General features: G+C 36.1%; 1 protein-coding gene across 7 annotated transcripts in view; it reads right to left on the minus strand.

The window, feature by feature from the left end:
* Positions 1-278: 278 nt before the first annotated feature.
* ARFIP1 (ARF interacting protein 1) overlaps positions 279-27,526 on the minus strand; it is an 82,959-nt gene continuing 55,711 nt past the window's right edge. For all 7 annotated transcript variants that reach the window (XM_019722679.2, XM_019722663.2, XM_019722648.2 and 4 more), the window contains 2 exons: positions 22,822-22,996; positions 279-2,139 (listed from right to left, as the gene is read on the minus strand). In XM_019722679.2, coding sequence (XP_019578238.1) covers positions 1,984-2,139; positions 22,822-22,996 — 331 coding nt within the window. In that variant the 3' untranslated portion in view covers positions 279-1,983. The remainder of the gene's footprint in view (positions 2,140-22,821; positions 22,997-27,526) is intronic.

Raw genomic sequence — 27,526 nt, forward strand, 5'->3', positions numbered from 1 at the left:
ACTAATATTTTTAGTTTATTCTGAAAAAAACTCATCAATCCATGAAACTACTTGATTCCTCAGCTACTACAATTGTTACTCAAATGTGGTAAGAGTGGACATGTTCTCCCAAAAGAGATGCCAATTGAAGGAAAATAATAACTTACTGAAATAAAATAAGTGACAGAAGCATCATTTTTTGTTATTGTTTTTAAAGTTCAGAAAAGACAAATCCTATGTCTCAGAATTTCCGAGTCATTGCTTATTTTAAATTATGAATAGCCAGAGAAGCAAGGCACTGCAGCAAACACTTTTAATAAGAATACAAAATTCACACCAGAGGCACATTCTGGGGAATGTAAATGCACTATCACAAGTAGTAATTCTGCTGGAAGAATAAAATAAGGCTCTCTGAGTACAAATATACAGGAGGGAATGATTAAAACAGGTTTATGATTTACAATCACATTACACTGTATTAAGCACTGGAAACAGGCATATTATTTTAAAAGCCAGCTAGAAGGCATTTGAACATATATAACAAATCTTACAGTCCACAAAGTTCGTGTATAACAGTAATTTTAAGTACTTCATTTCAACACAAAAGAAATGAACAGATGAAGGGATACCTCTCAAAATATTAATTTAAATCTATGACAAAAATCAGAAGAACTTATATTTAAAAAGGATTACGTTCCTGATACAACCACGAAGCTGACAGGCCAACCACACACCACAAAAACAGTGCTGAGCAACTACGACAGCTATGGTCTCATCAATCCCCTTCTTGTTGCCACCACAATGGCCCATATGCTTTTCCATTACTCAAATGAAAAAAATCCCCCTGTCTTCCCATTCCACAAGAGGAACGAAGAAAAACCAAACAGCAAATTCAAAAGTTGGTTTCACCATAAACCCTAAACGTGGTTTAACAAATACAAAGAAACCCAACAGGTATACACAGTGCTCCTTTCCAAGGAAGGAACAGACATGTTGTACATTATCTGAAAGGGATTTCCTTAGGATTATGTACATTGGTTGAATGAGAATTACTGTATCTGAGAAGGCACATATCTGTGATTTAAGGCTTAACTGGTATTGTTACATATGGAAGTCAATGAAAGCTGTCTAGGAGTTCACTTCTGTCAAAATGGAATTTACCAAAAAATTAGCTTTCTAAGCACAGATTTCTATCCTAGGAACCATCAAGAATTTCTATTCCCAAATCCACCTGTCAAAAAAAATTCTCTTAAGCAGGTTTCATTATGAATCAAACGAAACTGCTAACACAACCGTCCTATGACTTTGGATAATGCAAATCCATAAGCTCAAATGCCTCATAGAAATGACAGTGTGATTCCTGCGTCTTAAAAAAAAAAAAAGTCTAAACAAAATTACAGTGGTACAGATTCATTTTTAAAAAGGTATCTGCCACAACTCCACAAGCCAATCATTCATTAGAGTGGCCACTCTGCGTGGACGCCGCAAGGACACCATATAATTTTACTCTGCAAAATAGGTTCTTTTTTCTTTAAGACAATACATGAAAATGAATCTCTTAAAGACGTTTAATATATTCATATATAAAATATCTGATGTTGATATAAATCATGTAAACCTCCCTTTGGAAAAGTTACAACTGGCCCTCATCATTTCCAGGACCAAAAACCTTGAATTTTTATCTGGTTAGTGCAAATCTACATTAGATGGTTTCAAACTACAGAAATAGCCATCAACCCTCACAATACAAAAGGATTTCTCAAAAAGGAAAATTTTTGTGTTCAGATTATAGAAATTCTGCTTAGATTAAAACCACCCATGTTCCCATCCAATTTAACAGTTTTTTTTTTAAATATGAAAAAGGGAAAAAATTAAAACTGTTTGTGCAAGAATCTCTACAATGGTTGTCACCCCTTCTTCTTTTCCCCAACTCTGCTTAATTCTTATTAGGTTTGTTTAGAAATATGACAACGTGACTTTCTTTCTTTTTCTCCAGAAGTGATTTTACTGTTCTTCAAGCCAAGATGGGGCATCCACTCCAGGAGTTTTCAATTTGATATGGAACTGTTTAAGTGTCTGTTCAAGCTGCTTCTGATTCCCAGCAAAGTAAGCGGCAATGGCATTGTGGAAAAGGACCAGCTGGTTGTGCAATACTTTGACCTGTGAACAGGGCAGAGTTACAAGACCAAGCATTAACACAAATGACAGTGAAATATAAGGTGATTTATTACATGTCTTAATTAGTGTCTCTCTCTTCAGGAAAAGCTGTTTCAATAATACAAAGTTAATTCACGCACACCTACAGTACACTGCTTTGCAAGGTCACTGAGCCTTTGAAGACTTAATTTCCCTAAAGGGAATAGGTCAGTTTAAGAAGCTAAATACGTATAGGGATACCTCGTTTTACTGTGGTTCACGATATTGCACTTCACAGATGTTGCATTTTTTACAAAGTGAAGGCAAACCCTTCACCAGCAAAAAGCTAACGACTCACTTCATTGTGGAGTGTGGGACCGAGCCTGCGATATCTCTGAGGCACACTTGTACTCTGTTAACCATTTTTAAACATTATTGAGGGCATTAATTAAAAACGTCAATCTCCTCTCAAACTAAGACTATTAAAAATCAAACACTGAAGAGGGAAAATTATATATAAATGATGGCTATATTACATATAGCTACATACCAAGTATGAACATCATTAAGTTAACTTTATGTAAAACTGAGCAGACTATACTTCTAAATACTGCAGTTCTCTGCAAAGAATCAAGAAAACAGCAGGAAGTGCTGTCCAGAAAGCCAATTTATTTAAGGTTCATGAATCTCAGTTATTTTCAATTGTTTATTTCTTGTAACGATATCAGGAGTATGTTTTTAACCAAATAACACTACCTCTATGAATCTTTCTTAAAGAAATCAGCAAAGCATCACAAAGACTTATGTTTCCAGGGGTCTTCTTTATAACTGTAAAATGTTTGATAGAGAAAGTACAAAATATACTCTTATTTAACCATCCAATCCAATTTTCATTGAAACTGAACTTTAATAATTTTTAATGCTGTAAGAATGTCTGATATATGTGCTAAGTGAAAAAAATAGGATATAACATTTTACATATATGACATCTGTAATTACTATATTATACACACATAAACACACACATGCATAGTCTCTCAAACCATTTCTTCATCTACCTACCTCTATGAAGAAAATAACACAACATGTTTATATTGGATATTTTTGATTTGTAAAGTCTTTATTTTTAAAATTAACATATTATAAAAATAACATATGCTCAAAATTATAAATTAAAATCTCCCGATCCTCGATCCTCTCTCTGTACTTATTGCCCTCCCCTCACAACTGAGAGGATCACTACAAAACATTTTATGGTGTATCCTTTGAGAAATTTTATACAATCTTTAAAAATACAAATGGACTGCACTATGCACACTTTCGTAATTGGTTTTTACTTGACATATTTTAGATATCTTTTTATCCCATTCATTTATTCATTCAATGAATATTAATTATCTTCTTGTATGTTCCAGGTATTGTTCTAGGTTTTGGGGATATAGGAAAAAAACCCATTCCTCACGAGCTTACACTCTTAGGGGATGGGGAAAGGGAGGGGGGAGGCAAGAAACCAGATCCGCAGTGACACCCTAGGGATTCGTCTGAAGCTGGGCTCACCTCTCACTCCTCAAACCTTAGGGTGCCTGGTGCTGCTGTTCATGTAGAAGTTGTTAAAAACAAAAGGAATGTTCTCTCCTCCTCTGACAAAGAAAGTTTCTGGCAGGAATATAGTTTAAGAGCACCAGGTAGCAGGAAGCAATGAAAACTAACAATATCTGTACGAACTAAAAGACGTATATCTTGAATTTATCTGGTCAGGCATTTGAGGCCTGCAAGCTTTCTAAACGAAAACCTTTGGTGCCAGTTGCAGCAAGGACCACAACTAAACATTTCACTGTATACAAGGATACATTTCACTGTGTACAAGGATACAAGAACACGAGGGTAAGTAAGGCACAAAATGATGATCACTGTGATAAATGGGTAGTAGAAATACATCAAGTGAACTTAAGAAAACCGCACGTACTATGGAGAGAAGAGGGTTTTTCCAAGATAGGCTGGAGAACATTGGGACACGAGAGCTCTACCTACCCTGACCCCTGGTTTTGAGGTACGGGGGATATTCAAAGGATGATCAGACTCAACCTAGAGGCAATTATTTAGTTAATAGGATAATTACAGGAAAAGCAGGTTTCTAGATGGTAATTTAGGAGGTGAGTGAAGTATTCTATATATAGTAGACTGTTACAGTAATGGCCCCAAAGAATCACCTCTCTCAATATCCACACCCTTGGCGAGTATTCCTCAATGTGTTAAAAAGAAAAAACCCCACAAACTCAAGATGGCGTGCCTCGCTTGTGCTAAAAGCCCATGATACCAAACCTGGATTTAATACTTACCCTAATTGCAGTTTCAGCCTCTCCCAGGAGTGGAATTTTAAACTCATCAATCTGAAATTTCCTGATCATTCTATTGAGGTAATCTGCCTGATAAGACCCCCTAAGGGAAGGGATCCTTGCCTGAAATAATCCACTCTTAACTTAGTCCACGCTCTTCCTGCACATAAAATCCTCCCATTTTGTACAATGGACCCCTTGGAGCACTCTTCTAGTTGTTAAATGGGATGCTGCCTGATTCATGAATCACTTAGTAAAGCCAATTAGATCTCCAAATTTACCCGGTGGAATTTTGTTTTTTACCAAATGAAAGTGAGCTTGGCCATGTAACATTAGAAAAGGAGGCCTGAAAACACCACCTTGTGAGGAAGCCCAGTCTAGCCTCCTTCGGGATGAAAGCCCCCAGGGAGAGAGGACCAGTCCACGCCAGCTGTGCCCAGCACCCAGCAGGCCTTCCAGCTGAAAGCGAACCCAGAAGAACCCACCTATCCAACCCACGTAATTGTTAAGAAATAATAAGTCACTGTTGTTCTAGGCCACTAAGTTTTGGGTGTCTTGTTATACAGCAAAAGGTTAAGTGGTACATCTATGAAAAAGGTTAAGAACGCAGTTTCCTAGCAAGGAATAAGGGTTTTCGGTAACACAGCGAAAAGGAGGAAATCTAAAGGTGGAGAGGTTTGGAGAGAGGATAGGCTAAGTGGGTGATAAATAAAGGAAGTGAAGAAAAGCCTGTACCTGGGGAGGGTAGGAGTCAGGGGGGAAATTAAGAGAGAAAGCAGCTAGGGAGCACAGATTCAAACACGAGAGGGGAAACTGCTATCATCAGCCCCAAGATCTAACTGCAGTTTTGGAGTAAACGTAATATAGTATCTTTTAAAACTTTTACTTCCACCTCTCTGGGAAGACCTGCGTTAGGCATAGTCTGATACTGGTCACAGCCTTCCCAAATTCGTGTTGTTATTAATCAGGTCATTAGTTACATATCCCCATTATTAGTGCTCTTCCTTTATAGAAATTACCAGAAAGAGCTCTGGAATCAGGAGGCATGTGTGCCAATCTTGCTTGTACCACTTTCTAGTTGCTTCGTGACACCAGGCACAGGCTACTTCCAACTTCATTGGCCAAGGTCTGTATCTGTTTATCAGGGGTGCCGTTACCAAACGGAATTTGTAGTGCTGTTGTGAGGGTTAAATGACACGAGATACCACCTAGCGCACTGACACAGAGTAAGTACTCATTCAGTTTCAGTGCAATCTAAGTTTACCTAGTGGACAGTCAAATCTTCAAACGACACTAACTTCTTGTATATAGTGAGATATACTTGCATTTATTTAGAATCCACTGATTAGGAACTTGTAAGAAGTAAGATTATGATACTGTGATTCATAATAAGGAAGATATACTTGGTTTTCTTCCTCATTCCTGGCACAGAGTACCTAAAACCCTTGTAGTTTCCTAAGTGATAAGATAGATGGGGGCATTTTTTATTATAATACTAGGTCTCTTGCCCTGTTTCTGCAATAGCCACAGAGCTATAAGGGTGAAAGGAGTGTCATCTGTTATTCATAATGAGTCCTTTTCAACTATACCCCACTTTATGTTAATGAGGTTTTTGGAAACTCCCTAGATAACCACAGGATGGGGGTTGGTTGCCAGGGGAACTAAATTGTGATTAGAGGTTGGGAATTTTCACCTCTACAGCCCAAAACTCCAGGGAGGCGAGAGAGGCTACAGACTGAATTAATCCCCAACAGTCGATGATTTAATCAATCGTGCCTCTGTAATGAAGCCTCCATAAAAATCCCGAGTACGGGGTTTGGAGAGCACCTGGGTTAGTGAACGCGTCCACATGCCAGGAGGGTGGGGCACCCCAAACTCCATGGGGAGTTTGTGCTCAGGACCCTTCCAGACCTTGCCCTGTGTACCTCCTCTTCATCTGGCTGTTTATTTGTATCCTTTAGTATTTGTACTAAACTTTTTATCAAGTAATAAACTGTTTTCCTGAGTTCTGTTAGCCAACTCTAGGAAATGATCAGACCTGAGGAGAGGGTTGTGGAAAGATGCCCAAGTGACAACCTGGACTTCCAACTGGTGTCTGAAGGTGGTGGTGGTGGTGGTGTCCGCAGTGTCAGACTGAATTGAACTGTAGAATACCCAGCTGGTATCCAGAGAATTGGTCAGTGTGGGGAAAAAAATCCCACACATCTGGTGTCAGAAGAGTTTGAGAAGCGTTGTGAGTGTGAAAGAAGAGACACAGTTATTTCCTTTTCAAAGACAGAAACTGATGTGAAGTTTACTGAAGCACAATGAAAAACAGGGGCAGTGTGGAGGAGAGGTGGATTTCAACAGCTCAGTTTGGATAAGTGAAGTTTCAGATGCCTTTCAGGCACATACTTGGAAATGTGAGTAGGGAGCTGCATTTTGGAGACTGGATAGAGTTCAGGATATCAGTCAGGGCTGGAAATGTAAAATGGGAGTCAACAGAACACATCAATATACCGATGATATGCAAAGCCACCTGATTAGACAAGCTCATCAAGCGAGTGGGTAGACAGAAAACAGATCCAAGGATGGAGTCACGAAAAATGAACCTTGACCATTATACCTCACAACACCTACAGAATTTACCTTGAAATGGATCACAGGCCTAAATATCAGAGCTAAAAGCTATAAAACTTCTTAGAATAAGAAGAAAATCTTAATGGTCGGGTTTGGCAAAGATTTTTAAATAGTACAAAGCATAAATTATTTTTAAAGAATTAATAAACTGGACTTCATCAAAATCAAAATATTTTTCTCTTTAAAAGACACTTATATAAATGAAAAGGCAAGCCACATATTGAGGGACAATATTTGCAAAACATGTTTTAGACAAAGAACCTGATGCCACAATATATAAAGAATTCTTACAATTCAGTAAGATGACAAACAACCCAACTGAAAAAATGGGGAAAAGATCTGAACAGGCATTTCACCAAAGAAAATAGGCATATGGCAGACAAATACATGAAGATACTCAATGTCTTAAGTTATTAGAGAAATTCCAATTAAAACCACAATGAGATGCTACTACACACCCACCAGAATGGTTAAAATTAAAGAGTAACTACACCTTATTGGTGAGGATGTGGAGCAAATGGATCTCTCACACACGATAGTGGGTATGTAAAATGGTATAACCACCTTGGAAAAGCCCGCTAGTTTCTTCAAAAGTTAACCATGAACTTACTATTCCCATGTGTATATATACATACAACACAGCTATTCCACTCCTAAGTACTGACCTGAGAGGAATGAAAATTGTATGTCCACACAAAGACCTGTGCATGAATGTTCATAGTAGCTTTATTTGTAATAGCCTACAACTGGAAACAACCCATATGTGTATCAATGGCTTAATAGATAAATTGTGGCATTTCTATACAATGGAATATTACTCAGCAATAAAAAAAGAAATGAACTGATATGTATTCAACATGAATGAATCACAGAAACATTATGCTTAGTGAAACAAACCAGAAAACAAACAGTAGAAACTGTTTGATTCCATTTATGTCAAATTTAGAACATTCCAACTAATTTATAGTAGCAGAAAGCAAATCAGTGGCTGCCTGGTAATGAGGGTTTAGAATACAAAGGGGCTCAAGAAAGCTTTTGGGGCTGATGAACTTACTATCTTGTTTTGGTGATGGTTTCACAGGTGTCTGCATATTATCAAAAGTCGTCAAACTGTACACCTTAAATATGTGCAGTAATGCATGTCAATTATACTTTAGTAATGCTGTAGGGAAAAACCGTGGTGCTAGGAAAACTGGTTATCCACGTGGGGAGAAAACTGGATACCTTAACTCACATAATACTATAAATAAACCAGCTCAGGGTGGATTTGGAATTGCAAAAACCAAAAAAATTGAAAACTTTTAGAAGAAAATATAACCAAAAATCTTATAATGCTGGGGTGGAAAAGATTTCTTAAATAGGACACAAAAGGCATGAACAATATAAAATTGATAATTTAATCTACTTTAAGTTAAGACCTTTGGTTTGTCAAAAGCCATTGTAAAGAGGGTAAAAATCACAAGTCACAAAATGGTAGAAGATATCCATAACACATAACCAAAAACATATTTGTATAAAAACATATGAAGAATGCCGACAAATCAGGAAAAAACCAACAACCTAGTGGAAGTATGGGCAAAGGCATAAATTGGCATTTTATACTGGAAGAAATAAACGTGGTCAATAAATAATGAGGGAAATAAAAAATGAAGAGCACACAAAAATAAACCATTTTACTCACTTCGTTTGGAGAGCATGTGGACCAAAGGGATCTTGTACACACTGCTGGTGGGAACATAAATTGGTACATCCACATTGGAAAACAATCTGGCTTTATCTTACAAAGTTGCACACTCACAATATCCTAACAGGCATGGTCAGGAACATTCATAGCAGACACAGAAACAATGCAAATGGCCTTTAAGAGTACAATGAATGGATAGAACGCAAGGTATGGGGGCAAGGGGATGGGTCAAGGAAGGAACACGCAGAGGCACAAATCATCGGTAATGCTCTAGTTCTTGGGTTGGGTGGTGGGGTCACAGACGCTCATTATACTATTATGCTTTATAACTTAAATACACATTACATATATTATTTTATATGTATATCAAATGTAATTTTTTTAAAAGATAAAGAAAACAGGAAAATGAACGAAGCTTTATGACTCATTTCAGATATAGGATAAAAAAATATAAAGATGAGTTAATAGATCTGAAAATGAAACTAAATTAGAAAGTTTCAAACAATCTTTCCAGATTCTAATTCTCTGTATAGCCATAAATCAATTCTGTTTATAATCAAGACGTTCACCTTTACTTGTAGAGCCTGAAGTAATGACCTCAGAGAATTCAAGAAAACTCGTATCTATCCCTAAAATACGATGTTACAATCCTCACGAACTGCTGCTATGTGATGCATTTTGAATTTTTGCAAACCATACTTAAGTAAAATTTCCTTCTCTAAAATGGCATTATCCGGATCAGGAACAAGGCAAATTTACGACAAATTAAACCACTTATTGGTTTTCTACTTTCTCTGTCCATTAAGTAGCTAATCTTTTTTTTTTTTTTTTGCCTGTGGAGACTCTTGTTAAATGCAGAAGGAAGCTTATATAGCTGAAGGATAATAAAAGACAGGAAAATCGGGCACCATTCCCATATCTGCCCCAAGTTTACTACAAGTTTACTCTCTTCTCATTTACATCATGAAGAAACTGAGATTAGGATAATTTTTATGGTTCCCTGCTAATAAAATTTTCTGGAAAAAGTAACTGCTTTCTAAATAGAGGTATATATATATTTGGAAACTCAAAGAGCTCTCAAAAATAGCCTTCTTTCTCTCAATAGAGAAACAGTATTCCTATTTATTTAAATTTGTTTTTTATTTTTTATTGGGGACTATTGGGGGAGTGTGTTTCTCCAGGGCCCAAGCAAGTCATTGTCCTTCAGTCTAGTTGTGGAGGGTGCAGCTCAGCTCCAAGTCAGTCCAGTTGCCTTTTTCAATCTGAGATGCAGAGGGCACAGCCCACCATCCCATGCGGGAATTGAACCGGCAGCCTTGTTATTAAGAGCTCGGGCTCTAACCAACTGAGCCATCTGGCTGCCCCTCTAGAAACTCAGCAGCAGCCTGTTGTCTTCAATCTAGTTGTGGAGGGCGCAGCTCACTGGCCCATGTGGGAATCAAACTAGCAACTGTGTTGTTCAGAGCTCACGCTCTAACCAACTGAGCCATCCAGCTACCCATATTCCCATTTATTTTTAAGGATAAGAAATGGTTCCTCTTTTTTTTTTAAAGGCTTTTTTAAAGAGATTTTTTTTTTAAAGGCTTTCACACTTGTTGCCTGTCTGGGTTATAAAGTAATTTTCTACCTTGCTCTATGATTATAATTTGGTTTTTCTTGTTTTACCTATTTCAGCTGATCCTTGGCTCCTGGAATTACAGAGCAACTAGGGGTTTCTGTATGTTCAGCGTGAAATACTCATTTTCAGAAATAGGTTCTAGCCAATTTATTGCTCTTTGAGTCACAAAAATGTTTTGACTTGAATTTTAATTCTCATGTTTTAGAATTAGAGGAGACGATAAAAGCAGAGCACAGGATTTGATTCATGTACTGGATCTCTAGAGAGCTGTTACAACAGTGTGGAAAGTTAGAGAGTCAGAAATAAAGTGGAGGGAGTGGCCTGATGGCTCAGTTGGTTAGAGAGCTCGCTCGCAATAATAAGGTTGCGGGTTCGATTCCCGCATGGGATGGTGGGCTGTGCCCTCTGCAACCAGACTGAAGGACAAAGACTTGGAGCTGATGGGCCCTGGAGAAACACACTGCTCCCCAATATTCCCCAATAAAAAATTAAAAAAAAAAGTGGAAAGGGCATTAGACAATCTTTAGCTAAGGCTACAAATGTCAACATAAGCCAGCTTCCCCATTCCTTGGGGTAGATGACAAACCGAACACAGAGACACACCTCTTTTTGTAGCTGAGGAAATCTTGGTAGCTCACTAAAAAGCCTCAAACCAGGTGTTTTCAAAATGGCCTCCTAACCCCCAGTGAAACTTAATCCACGGGAAACCAAGGAAAGAAGGTCCTTTTTAGGACTGAATTCTAGTTTTCACAACAAATGATACAATACCCATTTTCACAAAAACATTACCCAGTAATTGTGAGAAGGTTGATGTGTAAAGCCTTTAAAAGCACACACACTTCAGAGCAGTTCCGTGGCATAAAGAGAGGCTTCGGGGATTCACAGCTTTTCAATTATAATTATGGAAATAAAGTATAAAATTTCACTGTCACTTTAATTGCAGAAGCTATTTTATACCAAAGGAGGTAACTTACTCTCATTTTTCTATTAGCACCGATTATGTGTTATCCTAGTACAAATTTTAGTTTTGGTAGTATGTCTTCAAAATCAGATACAAATTTAAATAAGAATGGTATTGACTCTTTTACCCAATCAAACCATTACTAAATAAAAAAGGGAAATTAAAATAAACTAATAGATCGATTTTTGATATGAATATACTTTCTAAATGAAATGAATTAAAAACAAAGTATTTTGCTTTTCTGGCTATTTTTGATGAACAAATTTACACTATAATACGTATTCATAAAATGTCTTCAATGCAGTTCTGACTGGTATGCCACAGGAATTCTCAGAATATTTTGGTTATCAAATAAATATAAATTATTACCAATTAAAGGGAAGAATTAAGTAATATTAGAAAAGCAGCTGCAATACAATTTTAAAGATAATTAAGTTTTGCAATCTTGGTAACGGCTGTGCTGTTGTCACTATATATAAGGTGTTTTAACAAGACTTAAAAGTATTAAGTTACTTGGCTCGTTTATCAGGTTCGTTTTACTAGGCTATTTGGTTTTGTAAAGGTCAATCTAGGAAAGATTCTGGTTTATCAAACAGAACTGGCTTAGGGAGAAAGGAAGAAAGTGAGGTGGGAGAAAGGTCAAACCCTACTTTTGGGCAAAATGTTCGAGGAAATATTTTAGGGTCATTACATTTTTTCAATTTACTTCTATATTTATGCTATCCAATCATGAGAAGTGATGAGCACACAGAATCAAAGAAACAAATATCTTTGGTAGACTATTCTTTGATATGGTAGATGCCTAACTTTTGCGAGGCACTTCCTATGTGACAGATAATATGTTACCCTTATGTCTACTCTGTACAGTCTTCTATTCTCTCCTTTAAAAAAAGCAGACTGAGACAGTTAAGTAACTTGCCTAAGGTGAGACCACTAGGAAGCAGATGGGTTGGGAGCTGGGAAAGTCAGGAATGTCTTCTTCCAAGACTGGCCCATGCTCTTTCACCTATTCCAACCCGCCTCTATTCATAAGGCAATTAACATTTTGGAAAGCTTTTAAACAAAGTCTGAAAAAAAAAAGAGATGACAGAGCACTTTTAAAGGAAAGGTAGAAATGTAGGAAATAAATACTTTAAGCTCCTCCCTAATTTTGTCTCTGCCCTGAAATTGCCTTTAAACATCCTCGGAACAAGGATCTAACACGAGGGTTAGAGCAGATGAAAGAAATGAAAGTTAATTTCTTTCTAAAATGATGAAGAACACAATATTAAATAAACTTTCATATACTCTTTTCATAATTACAGAGCAAGCAAAAAAATCTATGTGGAACTATTTATTGATGTATGTCACAACTTAGAAAAGATATAAAGTAGTTATAGGGATAAATAAAATACAACAGAAAAGCTGAAATTTAAAATAGGAGCAAAAAGAAGACAGAGGTAACAATTCTGGCCAGAAATGGGATGATGACAAATTTGACAAATTTTCAAAACCTAACATCAGAAACAATTATAGTAATTTACAAATACACGAAATCACTGTGAACTCAATTACAAAGGACTTTCATAAAGATCTGCCAAACAATGAGCAACCCAGATCAGACACAAGCAAAACCACTATAGCAACATCTGGTGAATGACCTAAAATGTAGCACACAATACTTTAATTGTTAAAGGGCAAAACAAACTTCAACACTGACTACTAAGGCAGAGACAAGTTGGGGTTTTAAATAGAAACTGGGTAAGAGAATTTTAAGAGCAGGACTGATAGATGATGTCAAGTGGATTACAGTGAAAACTTTCTCCTGCCTACACAGCATGTATCAATTTAAGATAAATACCATTTACAAAGTTACTGACTGAAAAACTTGAAGTATTACTTCATAGGCATCAAATCCATAAAAAGGCACTTCACTTCTACCAAATGAACTTCTTTCCAAATCAAATTTAGATTACATACCTTAACAGAGATACTAAAGTAATTGAGAAAAAGAGGCAATTTCTAGCTAAAAGTTATTAGTTTTAATATATTTACAATTGTTAAAGTCTTTAAACTAATTATTGGCTCTCCCAATAATTCCATAAATTGGTGTTAATATCACGTGTACAATAATATTGGGGTAGTAGCTTGGCTTAAACATGTGAGTAAAACCTGGAAGAAAATTGTTCTTTAGTGAGATGTCGCCAACCATTAATATGTAAAGTATTAACTCTTTTCTTTACCCCCAACTATTTAAAAATGTGTAATTACACATTCCTCTGCCCATCATTGACCTCTTTTCAGTAAGTAAGAGACCAGAAGAGTGACAAACAGGAAAGTATACCTGTCTTAGTCTTTCATTGGGTTTGTGATTTTATTACTTTGTAATAGATTTGGAAATGCCTGTCATGCCACAGCAACTACCAGTTAAGGCACTATCAAAAATAAGGGTGTGGGCACTGGGAGTCAGAGAAGGAAAGACAAATATGAACTACAAATGGAGGTGAAAGAACAGATTTTATTTTTCTGACTCATTGGGATAGGTTTCAACAAATCACTACAAGCAGGTTAAAAAAAAAATCACCGTAAGAGGGAAAAACGGGCAGTCCACCACTGACAAGAAGATAACTGATGAAACGTAATCTGTAAACTCCAGTAACGACAGGTCACAGAACTGTGGTAATGTCTTACAATTCTTTATTTAATGGTACATAAAATTCTCAATGCACAGGTTTTCTCCTCCTTAGCAAAAATGTCTGTCGACTTTTTGTTCTATGGTTTCCACTGTTAGCTCCCTCCCCTTCCTCCCGTCCTTCCAAGAGCTCCAGCTTTAGATGTGACCAATATGGCTTGTGTTTTACAAGAATCTATCTTCTTTCTCTGCTATTTTAAGAACCTTACGTGGAGCAGCATTGTAACTTCATGTCACTTAACTAAAAGCAGGCTATGAAGTCAAACAGTTCTATAGTTGAATCCTAGTCTGGCTGTGAAGCTCTGAGCAAGTTACTTCACCTCTCTGAACTGCAGCATCGTCACCTGTATACTTGTACCTGATCATCTAGGTCCTAGATTAGGTGGATATACCTATAGATGTTACATAAAACACTTATGGAGAGCTTCCTCCACATACAGATTACTCAGAGTAATATCAACTCCGTTGCTGTAGGAAGGGAAGGCTCTACAGATCATCCATGGAGCTTAGTTCTAGGGCAGGGGTGTCCAAACATTTTTCAACGTTTTTCACCAAGGGCCACACGCGGTAAAATACAGAAACAGCCGGGCCACTCACTCGAGGTGAAGTAAGTAGTGCCTCACCTGGTTTATTTAAGTAAACTATATATTTTTGGAATTTGCTGCGGGCCAATTAACAGTGGCTCATGGGCCGCAGTTGGCCTGCGGGCCGCAGTTTGGACACCCCTGGTCTACGGGAAGAAACATTAGCAGGCAGCACAACACAGTGTGACAGGCGCTTTAGGTGGAGAAGGCTCTGGGCACTACGCTAATACTTAGGGGAAGAAAGAAACTTTCAAGTTGCTAGAGGAAATATTAAGTAACATAAATCATTCAAGTTAGCATCTGTGCTCCTAGTTCCAAATCAATTTAGGTGCAGAAGAGTAGTTAAGGAACTAGGGATGTCCTCTCATTTGTTAGGTGACCCTTTCCTCACTGGCCTTAGGTCACTGGGCAACAGGAACTTACAGTTAAACCAATGGTCTATTCACACTCATCTTCACATTCACAAAATAGCTTTCCTTCATAAATATGGTTCTATAGTATACCTTGGAAAACTGTTTTTAAGATTGAGACCTCAATCTCTTATACAACTTACAAAATTCTGATCCTATGTACCTAACAACTATTTATAAACTAAATGGACAAGTTATTAAGATTTATGATAAAGCCATTATTTTTCTTTAAAAAATCCACAAGCAGTACTACTATGCTCTGTTTTCAGATGAGAACAGAAAATTTACCAAAAGTTAACAAATCATTTAAACTTATGATCCAGGGTTTCTTCAAGAATTTTTTTTTCTGACCTTTTCCCACCAATGCTCATGTTCCTCAATCTTGTGTGGTTCTGCTTAAGTCATGCTGCCACCATGCTGCCACCTCGTCATGCTGCCACCTAGCCTGGCAGGGATTTATCAGATTCGGTATTTCTTCTTTCTTATGCTTAACTCAGCATTTTGTATATAACAGATTTTACTAAACGTTCTCCATTAGGTTGTAAGTCACTTGTCAGCAGCGAGTTTGTCATAACACCTTCATACGATATTTTTTAGGATTAGGCATTATTATAATAGCTCAAAACAAGCACCGTAAAAAAACTTACTGAATTTAAAAAAGAGCCTCTTTTGAAAACTTAAAGACAGAAATAACAACAGAAAACCAGAATGTTATAAGGTTTGAGAGGAATAAAGGAGAAAGCTATTAATCAAATGATTTTTTTTAATCTAACAAAGTAAAATGTAGATGAGTCATGGAAGGAACACACACACACACACACACACACACACACACACGCAACGAGAAAGTGCCGAGTCATTACTGAGAGGACTTCAAGGAAAGGTTAAAGAGAACAACGCAAAGTCAAATTCTTAAACATTGCGAACGTCTTCTAAGATTTTACTCGGAAATACTATATAAAGGTTTTACTTTTAAGTAAACTGAAGAGACTGTAACTACTAAGAACCAAAAAAAAAAGTGCAGCAATGCTACCACCAACAAAACAATGCAGATAGATTATCACTGATTTGTTCAAATTTTACACTGATCACTTTAAAAAAATCAACTTTATCACAAAACCTGGCCAATGACTTGGGAGATACCCAAGGTTCTTGGCAATATAAATGAAATGTGCACTTCAGTAGTACACAGGTATCAACCATTTTTACAGAATAGATACACTGCCGCAATAATGGTTAAGTAAATTTTTATAAATCAATCCTAGTCACTCAACGTAAAAGAACCAAACAATCCCCTCCCCTCTAACATACACAACAGAAAAATGAAATCCAGACCCTACCCTCCAAATGAGTTAATCACTTCTGACCAAAAAGCGTCAGAAAACACAAGAACCTCATAACTGCCAGAAAAAAAGGAAGCAAGTCAAATCTATAAAAACAGCAATTCATGATTATAAAGCTGTCACTCTTGGGAGGCTTTCAAATCACCCTTATCTACCATCACCCTTATTCAAGCCCCCATCATCCCTTATCTAAACTACTATATTCACTCCTAGATTCTACTGAAATCTCAGCTCCATATTTCAGTCCTGTCATTTGCCAAGAATTCTTTCAATGGCTTCCCACTGATATTAAAATAAACTTTTCCTTCATGGGTCTATAAAGCCTGCATGGTCTGGCCCCTGCTTACCTCTATGCGCTTCTCCATGCTCTAGTCACATGCACTCTTTGAACATACCACATCCCTTCCTGCCACAGGGCTGTGACATATATTGTTCTTGCTATCTGGAATACTCTGCTTCTCACTTTAGCTAGCTAATGCTCAACCCACTTTCTCATGGAAGCTGCCCTGACTACTCTTAACTGATCATCTACCTCTCCTTGAAAACACAGGTGATAAGCAAAATTATATGTCTATATTTTTGGTGTGATTTCATCAATGTTGTTTCTTTTACTAGCCTATAAGCTCTTCGAGGATAGAGTTTGTTTTTACTTTTGCTCACTGGATATCACCAATATCCAGAACAGTTCCTGGTGAGGGGGTACTAAAGTTTTGCCACCCCAAACTATGCCTTTTGGAATACTGATTTTAGGCTGGTTATTCAGAAACAAAATACAAGGAAGAACCCTTACCTGAATCGCTTAAAGGAAGAGAGAATCACCTTAGCATTACAATGTAAACTGTGGCAGACAGGGAGAAATCCAGCCAATCCTGTTTGCGGAACATCCCTCTGCTGTGTGCTATTGTTTCTGGGTGGCCCAGCAAAAATTTATTTACCACTTCTGTTCTTTCTCATTTACCTGTAAATTGCCTACTTTCTCTTTGAAATCCCAGACCCCTGCCTCCCTTTTGTGTCCAAAATGACATATAAACTTCAACTGCCCAGCATCTTCGGGTCTCATATTCTTATGGCACCTCCGCACATACATCGTAATAAATTTTGGACATTTTCTTCTGTTAATCTGTCTCATGTTAATTTGATTATTAGCCCAGGTAGGAGAATTTATAAGGTAAGAGGGAAGTTATCCCATCTCCACTGGCACACAGTATGTACGTAAAAAAGAAGTTTGTTAAATGAATGAAAAAAATAACAGTAACAACATGAAATTATGTCAAATTACATGATGAAATATACTCAGGAATTAAGTCTGGAAGTAAAGTTGCCTGAGTAAGGAATGTTTCACAGGATCCAAATGTAGGTAATCCTATTTGGCACAGTTGTTGAGCTTGCTTATTACACTTACACATGTCAATCCATAAATGCTTATTTTTTATCTAGAGCTAGCTAGGGTTCTTTTACCTATAGAACTTAATTTCATTTGACCTATGAGTAAATGCCAAGAGCAATACTGTTTATGCCTCCAGTTACAGAAGTAAAGACAACAATCAGTAAGTCATTGGAATGAATATTTCAAAAGTATCAAGAGTAAGAAGTTAAGGTTATTTTGTCAATGGGTAAAAAGATTTTCGGAATGTATCTGCTCATACATATTAAGTAATGATTAACGTGCTCCTTAAAATTTGGCAACAAATACCCATTATTTTAAATTCAGAGGGTTATACTTTTTCCTCTCAAAGAGAACTTTTAGTAAATAAAGAATACCTTTGCCCTCCAAGCACTTCCAAACATTTACAGCATATTTTTACAAAAATGAACTAGGCTTTGAGTATTTCCTATTACATTACGTATTTGTATAAAGTCACTGAGTCATCACAACTAGATATACAGTTGTCTCATATTACATAAGTATGTTTACTTCGTTGTACGTTTTTCATTCTCTGTGTATTCTCCTCTTTCTCCTGCCTCACTTCAGTTCACTGAATTTTCCTCTGAAAGTTAAACTCATAATAAGATGCATATGAAATAAGTCTGTCATATATTAGACAAATCCTAATATACGGATTATTACTGTATTATGATTATATGTGAAACACGGTGTGAATGAAAATGACAGTTATTTTCACCAACCTAAGATTCAGAATGACTATGATTTTTGAGAACAAAAAATTTAAGTAACTATATTAATCAAATACATACCCAGGACAGATCCCAAGTCTGTTCATCTTTTCCTGCCCGCCCACCCCCACTGACCGCCATCCTGTAAGTCATTAAACTATATTAATGGAAAAAACAATGCATGTAGTGGTTATAGCTAATTCATAGCTAATTCACTGACATTACCTTAAAATAAGAGTGTATTTTGTCCTTCTTGAAATAACAATATAATAAAATTAATGGAGGCCTTACTTTTTTATATGCTAAAACACTTTGTTGAATCTTTTGATACATTCAGGGTTTTCTTTTTTTCCCTACACTCCCAAGTTAAATTATAGTCATCTTAAGGGAACATTAATCTTAAATTACTTTTTTCACATTCCATGTGGTTCCAAGCCATATAAAAAGTTGTTTAAAACAAACAAACATGGTTTGCTCAAAATGATCTGCACATTTTTCTCTTAAGTTTTTGCCTTCTCTTTCCATGCAAACAGTACCACTCAGACAACAGAAGAATTTCAGAGAGAGGATGCTTTGCCTTCATTAAAGCAGAGTGAGGTAATCAGGATTTGCCTTTCACCCCATGATAGTTGACTCTCATTTACTTCCATCTCATTCACTTGCCTTCAGCGAGCCTCTAATTCTGGGAAGAAATTCAAATGCACATTTACTAAATGATAACACACATGTAACAGCAAGGCCAGGCATCATGAGGGCGGTAAAAGAAGCCAAGGCACCTCTGCTCAGTCTACAAAGCACCAGAAATGTCTATTTTCTTTCTCTTTACAAAAGTAGCCTAGGTTTTGTTTTGAATCTTGAAAGGAACAATCAAAGGCAAATAAACTGCCTTAATCCACAAAATAGCTCAAGTTATATTATTTAAAGGTGTAGAAAAAGAGAAATATTGATGAAAGGAGAAACACTAGAAGAGCCTAATTAACTTTGTCCTTAATGCTATGCAACTCAGTGTTGTTTAGGAAATGAAGAAAAGATTATCAGAGAGTAGTAAGGGTTGTTTAGGTTATAGATAAACACAACATATCATGGGGGGGGGGTAGAGAGTATAGATTATAAATAGAAGAATCCAAGGTTTTCCATTCAAACTATTTGTAGAAATGTTAGAAATCTGAGACAAATACAGACATGTGCACATATCACTCAGGATTAATGCATGCACATAGACAGGAATGTGTGTATTTTACATACCTATTCTCTTTGTTTTGCCAGAGAAGGAAGGTTAGACTAACTACATATAAACACCTCAATTTTCTAAAATATAGCTACGAATCTACCTCTCAATCTCTCTCAAAATATTTTAAAAACATGTTCTAAGAACGAAACAAAAACATTCTCACAATGTTTGTCCACTAAAATTGACTGCAATAGTCACAGGACTGGTTCTTAATTCTTTACTCAATGACTATTTGCTTTTACTTTATGCATATTCTAGGTGTTTGGTTATCTGGCATCTCATTTTAGAAAAGAAGTGTTGCTATGGGAAGACACTTTCAAAGCCATGATATATGAACCAAAAGAAAGCACCCCTACTGCCTGCCCCAAGCTGCAAAAATAGCTTTAAAAAAAAACAACAGCAATGGTCAGGACATCAAGTTAGAAAACAGCATACTCATTGATGTTTCTGATAAGTTTTGTTTATAAAAAATGCAATATACAATATTTAAGAAATAGAGTGTATCACATTTTGTTAAAATTCAAGTGTTAAGTAGATTACCTGACAACTGCCTTTAAAAGAGATGTCAAGGTACAAATTCGGCTGTAGTTAAACAAAAGAACAAAAACCCCCTAGATTTGAGGCATTTCAAACTGCCAAGAAAGCAAACAAGGATGATAGACAGCTCTGTGGCCTAAAGGCTTGCTTTGTCTTCCCTTTGTTAGAGATTTTAAAGAAAAGGGTAAAAAGTTAACAACAAAAAACAAAAGTTTTCTCATGGATCTGTCTTTATCCAAATTATAGTTATTTATTGCTTAAAATAAATAAAAAAGATCAACATGATCTCTTTATAGTTTTGAAGAGTTAAATAAAAAAGGTAAAAAACGTCATAGTTTTTTATAGATTCTATTTTAGACATAGCCAATTACTGAGTTCAAATCGACACTTAGCTTGATGACAACTGTGGAAAGCCAAAAACAAGTAATATCTCTAGGCTATCCTAGAACTGAAAATCCTTGAGAATAAAGGCAATTTAATTTTTTTATTTTTATAGTAAGGAAGGTCAAAAGAAGATGACAATGACGACGTTATTTTCAAAGCAGTGACTTCCAAACCTTGATCTCTGAAGCCCTGCTCATCCAAACTCCAAACCCACATCATTAACTTCTACCAATTCTTTCCACTTGAATATTTTGTCATGGTCTCAAACTAAACTGGGGTTAAAAAGAACACATGCCCATCCCTCTTCCCTCACAAACTGCCAGCCAAACTAGCTTCCAATGCTGATTTCCTAATCCCTGTCATGTAGTCTTGAAATCACTGTGTTCTTTCCTTTCTACAGCTAGCGCAATGAAGGTTGTTATGATTGAGAAAATTTATGTAAAATGCATAGTCACTGACAAATAAGAAGTGCCTTCCCTGATTCATGTTGAAATCTGGCGAGTCAATGCCAAGTTTCAAAAACAGTTACAGTAATGAGAAGTAATAGTCAATGGCCATTGTTTATCCTTGTGCAATTTGCTTATTTTTACTTTGGCAAGAACCATATAAGCATAGTAGCTGGTTTAAGGTTATTGATTCTTTCAAAATAAGTTTCCTTCCTTTTTATAAAGGCAACACAACCTTTCATAGAAATTGTCTAAAATACAGAAAAATTTATAGGCAACAAGAATGACCCATAACCTCACTATCCAGAGAATAGCACACAATACCATTAGATCCTAATGGAGTGCAATTACCATTTTATAGATTTCTAACATCATTTTCTTTATTTGCAGACATCCTGAACCCCCAAATTCTTTCTCTTCAAATTAACCTTGGACAAAGCCGTTAAAATTCTAGCATACTTCATTTACACTACACTGTCTAGTACTGATCCATTATAGGGCAGTATGTCAAAAATATTTTTATGTTTAAAATATACTTCTGTATCTAAGTATTGATATATTCCTACCCATCAAAATACTAAACAGTGTAACGCATCTATTATAAGGATAGATATAGGAATGACTAACATGAATGCCATCTTACATGCTCAGCTAATGAATGCTAAAAGGCTGCACTGTGCTCTTATTTGAATGATGCTGGGCAATCTGTCTGATAACTCTGCTGAAGTTTCCTTTATCGCCACTGCAATGTTTTTCACATGAATACTTTTCACCCATTGTAGCTAAAAAAAAAGGGGAGGCAAAGTGCTGGACTTGGCAGGTCTCAAGGAAATGTATCATTCCGCATTTTTTATGGGAATCAGAAGAATTTCTAAGGAACTGTTAAGGAAAACAAGAAGATATCAATACACAATTAGAACTGAAGAATAACTTTAAGAGGGTACCTGGAAGAAAGCAGAGTTGAAGGCCTATCATAACTTTGGAGGATGTGAAAAGCACAGGATGGGGACAAGCCACGTGCAATGGTGAGACCTCATCTCCAGGGGACTGAGTTACACCTACTCTGGACTGTGCTCACTACTGGCTCTCCCATTTCCAGAACTGCAACCCCCCTGTCAAAATTGAATACACGTGCAATGGAAGAAATGTTAAACATGGAAACCTGTCCTTTACTTAAATCAAAACTCAGGAGCCTGTTATTATGTGAATTCATTTCCAAGTAAAGCCTGTGGTAGGTCCATCTCAGCTCTCACTCTCTCAGTCCTTCAATGTGTTCATGTCACATGAAAATAATGTGGACAACTGATTTCTTGGCTTATTACTTTCAGGTTACACTAACTGGAGCCCTACGCTGGACCTTTTAGTCATTTCTCATCTATCAAGTTACTGGGAAGAATGCGGTTTTCTCTTCCTGAAATCTGTACCTACCGTTAATCAAAAGGTTTCAAAATATCCAGAGCAGAATCTACCATTCTATAACTTTAAAGCACTTGACACGAACGGCAATCTGAAGATCAACGGTTAAACAGCAAGTATTTTTTGCCAATTGTTACATATGCAAGACTGGGATAGCAGAGTTGATGATGACTTTTATACAGAAAGGTAAATATATTTTGTGTACTTCTAAAAACTCAAACACTGATTATAAATGGAATTGTTTTGCAACTGTAATGAGAGCTAACAGAAACAAAAAAAATTCTATTTATTTCTCTTTAGCGTGACTTTAAAGTCCACAGAAAGATCTCAGAAGGTAAAGAATGAATTTACCTTATTTTCTTCTAGAAATTTCAACTTAATAGAAACGTCATTGCGCATTTTATCATATTTTTCCTTATGTGCTTGGAACAGATGTTGCGACTGCTCAATCTTTGGCAGAGTGTTTGCATCACGTGGTCCAAGATTCAGTTCTTCCAAATCAGTGCGATAAGCATCATATTCAATCCTGGAAAGAAGAGAAAAATGAAGCATACTACAAAAAGAGCGTGAAATAAGTTCAGGAGGTGAGTTGGAAATATACAGTAGTCTGATACTGTATATTAATATACAATAATTCACATACATATTTTACACCTCATGCTTTTAAAATAATTTCTTTAATACAAAGAACTATTAATATAATGGGGGGAGGAAGCTGCCTATTAATTTCAATATTCCTCCCAAAGTACAGTATTAACTGACAAGTAAAATTTCCAAAATTTAAAAACCAGTTTTTTAAAAAACAGTGCTAAATTCTAATGGTAACAAGATCTGGGGTAGTCATCAATCCCCCACGTGAATTGGTTAATATCGTTAAGGCCAAGCAGGTGAGGACAGCAGACTTTAGAATGTCATATTTAAATTAACTGATAAAAGGAAGTTACACTGAGGGTCAGCAGTCCTTAAAGTATAGTCCAGGTCAGCAATGCACAACAAAAAGAATGTAAGCCACATATGTAACTTAAAGTTTTCTAGTAGTCACATTAAAATAATAAAAATGTATTGCACCTGTTTTTAACAATATATTTTATTTTTCAGAAATCTAAAATATTATCATTGTGATATGTAATCAATGTAAAACATTGTCAATGAACTATTTTACTTTTTTGAGGAAGGGTACTGAATCTTTGAAATCCACCATGTATTTTATACTTCTACCACAATTCAGTTCAGGCTAGCCACATTTTAAGGGCTCAATAGACACACATGGCTGGTGGCTACCATACAGGACAGCACAACTCTAGATGGATTTCCATAACATTAGCATTTAGAATGTGACATGGCAGTTACCACCTTGTGTTCCCTGGGATGCCTCATAATATTCTCCCACCACTAACTGAAATAGTTACCCTACCCATCGTTACTCCATGATCCCACAGCAAGAAATACCTAATTAGGTATCTGAAAGGCATCTCAGAAAAGAATTAAAACACTAGAATTAAATTTTAAAGGATGGCAAAAGCTTACAAGGTGGATTGGGGCAGGGGAATTGGTAGAACGTTCCAGGAAGAGAACAGTATGGACAAAGACATATTTATCCATTGTAAGACACCATGAAACATTTGGGATGTAATTCTGTACGTTAGAACATGATAATAGAAGGAATTAAAGTCAGACAGGTAGGCAGGATTGAAATTAAACAGGGCCTCACAGGCCATGCTGCAGGGATCAGGTTTAATCTGGGAGGACAAGTGATTGGGAAGCCAATGAAGAACTTTGATCTAGAAAGTGAACATGTTCTATTTGTTCAGGATAGGAAGATGACTATGGTGGTTGTATAAGGAGTGGAGGATGAACTGGAGTTGAAGATTAAGAAATCAGAAGTAAAGGAACCAATTAAAAGACTAAGGGCAAAAGACAAATGAGTCATTGAATCAGGACAGTGGTAGTGGAGCTACGGAGAGAGATAGATACTAAAGGTTTAGGATGCAAGACTGATCTGGTAATGATACCAAGTTACTAAGTCCATGGGTTCTAGGCAACTGAATGACCACTTTGCCCTTCCCTGGCTCTAATGTCTTCAGCTAGCTATTTTTTCTCTTTCTGCTTTTGTTTTTTCATCTATAAATGGGAATAATAATCTCCATAAAAATTTCATGTATATAAAGTATACCTGAAGGTAATACTAATATCTTTAGTATTTAGTATTTAGGTAATAACTAATATCCTTAGAGTGCGTATTATTATGGCCAAATCAGAAGAGCGATAGCCAGAAGTAAATGTACTAAAAACAGTAAGAAATGAAAGAGACAAAAGTAGAATAAATATAAACAGTAATATGTGGTAATTTAATGTGAAGGCATATATAGCCTCGGAGCACATTTCTAAATAATAGGATTAATTTAAACATCATCAAAGTTGTAATACTGACCTTATATCCCTTAATTTTTATACCCAGAGTTTATACATGGTATCAAAGTAAAACTTTCCATAAGAGCTTCTCTAAACTAACAGTGCTCATTACAGCCAGGAAGCGCAGCACACTAAGGTTTCAAAATGCAACTCTTCACTTCAAGATTGCAAGTCTGAACTGAGTCCCTACCAATAAAGTTAGTGATAGTTGGTTACTTTATGGCTTATGTAAAACTTCTACAGAACAGGTGTCCACATCTGAAAAGTCTTGACCACAATTGACTCCCTTGTTTGTGCCGCTGTGGGGAAGTGTTGAATGGGCTGTTATAAGATTTTCTATACACGAAGCACCAGAGGGCTAGGAAATACTTGTACACAATGCATAATGGAGAGCATTAAAAGGCCAGCCGGACATTGGCCTAAATTGCCACTTTTTGTGCTGGATCAAATAGTTGACCCTTGCCCTCAAAGCCAGTAAATTCTGGTTTTGACAGGGAAGAAAATTCAACTACCGAGAAATTTTTAATCTGGGATTCTTTTTTTAATGTTATCGCTTAGTAGGCAACGTCTTAGTGTTACAACTAGTTAATTCCCCAACTACTTTAGAAAAAGCACAGAAAAGTCAAATCTCAAGCTAAGCTTGATAAATAAAATCATATACTGTAATTTCAATAAAAAAGAATAAATTATGGGGTGAGGTCACTATTGGTGGGTTTTAAAGTACACACAGAGGTTGTCTAAAGGTTTCCTGATAACCAGCTACCAAGTACATATAACTTGATTTATATTTTTGTTCAAAAGGTTCAAACAAACCATATAGTGAATAAACTGAAATCTTATACCACATTGTACTTTAAGTAAGACTTTTCATTATAAGATGTGAAAATGTGAGATTAATTCAGTTCAAACTTTAGGCCTAATGATCAAAAGTAGAAGGTAGGGAGCCTACAGGTTCTTATTTTGGTTTTAAATTGCTTCCAAGTGAGCAAACCACTTAATCTCTAGAGGCGTATTTTTCTCCTCTACAAATTAAATACAAAATATTTTGTGTGTGAACAGGAACTTACCTAAAAAATTTGTCTTTCTTTAATATGGGTTAATATTTTTAAAAGCATGTTAGACATGAATGCTGAAGTGAAAGCTATTACATGCTTAAAATATATTTTATATCTTAAAATATTTTAGTGACTAAAATAAATTTCAGAATAGGTGGACAATTAACAAAGTTGAGAAACAGAAACTAGATTCACGTAGTGCATAACTGGGAGGGAGGTGTGGGTACTTTTGGAACAATAGAATTTTCATCTCCAAAACCCAGAAATATTAAAACAATTTGAAAGACTAGAAAATAAGAATGATTAAAATGATTAAAGAGATAAAAGGAAGAGTATGCAAAAGGATGAGAATTAATTAGGACATTATGAGTAAGGAACAGGGAAATTTAGAAAAGAACCAAATAAAATATATAGAAATGAAAAATATACATAATAAATCTTTGGAAAAATACAGACAATGCCCATGAAAGGATTTAAACAGAGACTGGATAGCCAATTACTGGGAATGTTATGAAAGGAATGCCTATCAAAGGATATCTTATTGACTCCTTCAATGTTATTGAGGAAAATCCTATTGATAAGATTCCTTCTGTTGCTTCTTTTCCACCTTCTGATTTTAATACTATGTTAGTAAATAATTCAAACAATAAAGAAAAGAAAAACCCAGGTCAAAAACCTAAAAAAGGTGCACAGCTCCATCCTGCCCTCTCCCACCAGACAACCACAGTTATTTGTCTTGACCTTAATTTCTAAGTCAGTAAAAATCTCATATGTTAATACTAAACTGAAAATTAGAAACACAGCATAGGACAGAAGCATCTCTTCTTGTAAAAAGATCAAAGTTAATTTTCCAAGTGATTTGGGCTTTTACTTATGTGAAGCATAAGGAAATATTTATTTAAGAATAAGCACTCAAAAAAAAAAAAAAAAAAAGCACTCAATTGCAAAAAAAAGATTAGCCAAAACGTAAAGTTATATTTCTAGAAGGTAAAGTTTGTACTTCAACTATTGTACCAAAGTGTAACAGAAAATAAAGATTTCAAGTGGTCAGAGGAAAAAAAACTCAAAGGGAAAAAAATTGGGCCTGGAATCAAAAGTTGAAAACACTATAATAGGTCTGCTACTTTTTAGACACTTATAAATATTTATTAATATATACTCTGTTTACCTAACAGGATGGTTATGAGAAAGATGAATCATATATGCATGTGTGTATGTATAGCTATAAAATGTATGAAAACACTGTATTATAGACAGTTACGAAAATATAAGGCAAATATTTAATTAATGTAAAAGGTAACATTTGAAAGTTTAAAGGCTGGTTATAATCTGGATAAATGGAAAATCAGAGAGTGGGTATACACAACTGATTTGTATACACAACAAAATCATGGAGGCAGAAACGAGCTTGTACATTCAAGAGAAATCGGAATTGAGTCTGGCTGTTGCATAAGCTATGTAACTGCTTACACTGGGAAGGAGTGGTAATAAGGGGCGAAAGGTAGGCTTAAGCCACATTACAGAAGACATCTAGGATCTACCTGTCCTGTTTTAAGGAAGGTGGAGCTGGGAGATTTATTCACCTCCTT

This window comes from Rhinolophus sinicus, linkage group LG07 (assembly GCF_036562045.2).
Source record: "Rhinolophus sinicus isolate RSC01 linkage group LG07, ASM3656204v1, whole genome shotgun sequence".
Taxonomy (NCBI): domain Eukaryota; kingdom Metazoa; phylum Chordata; class Mammalia; order Chiroptera; family Rhinolophidae; genus Rhinolophus; species Rhinolophus sinicus.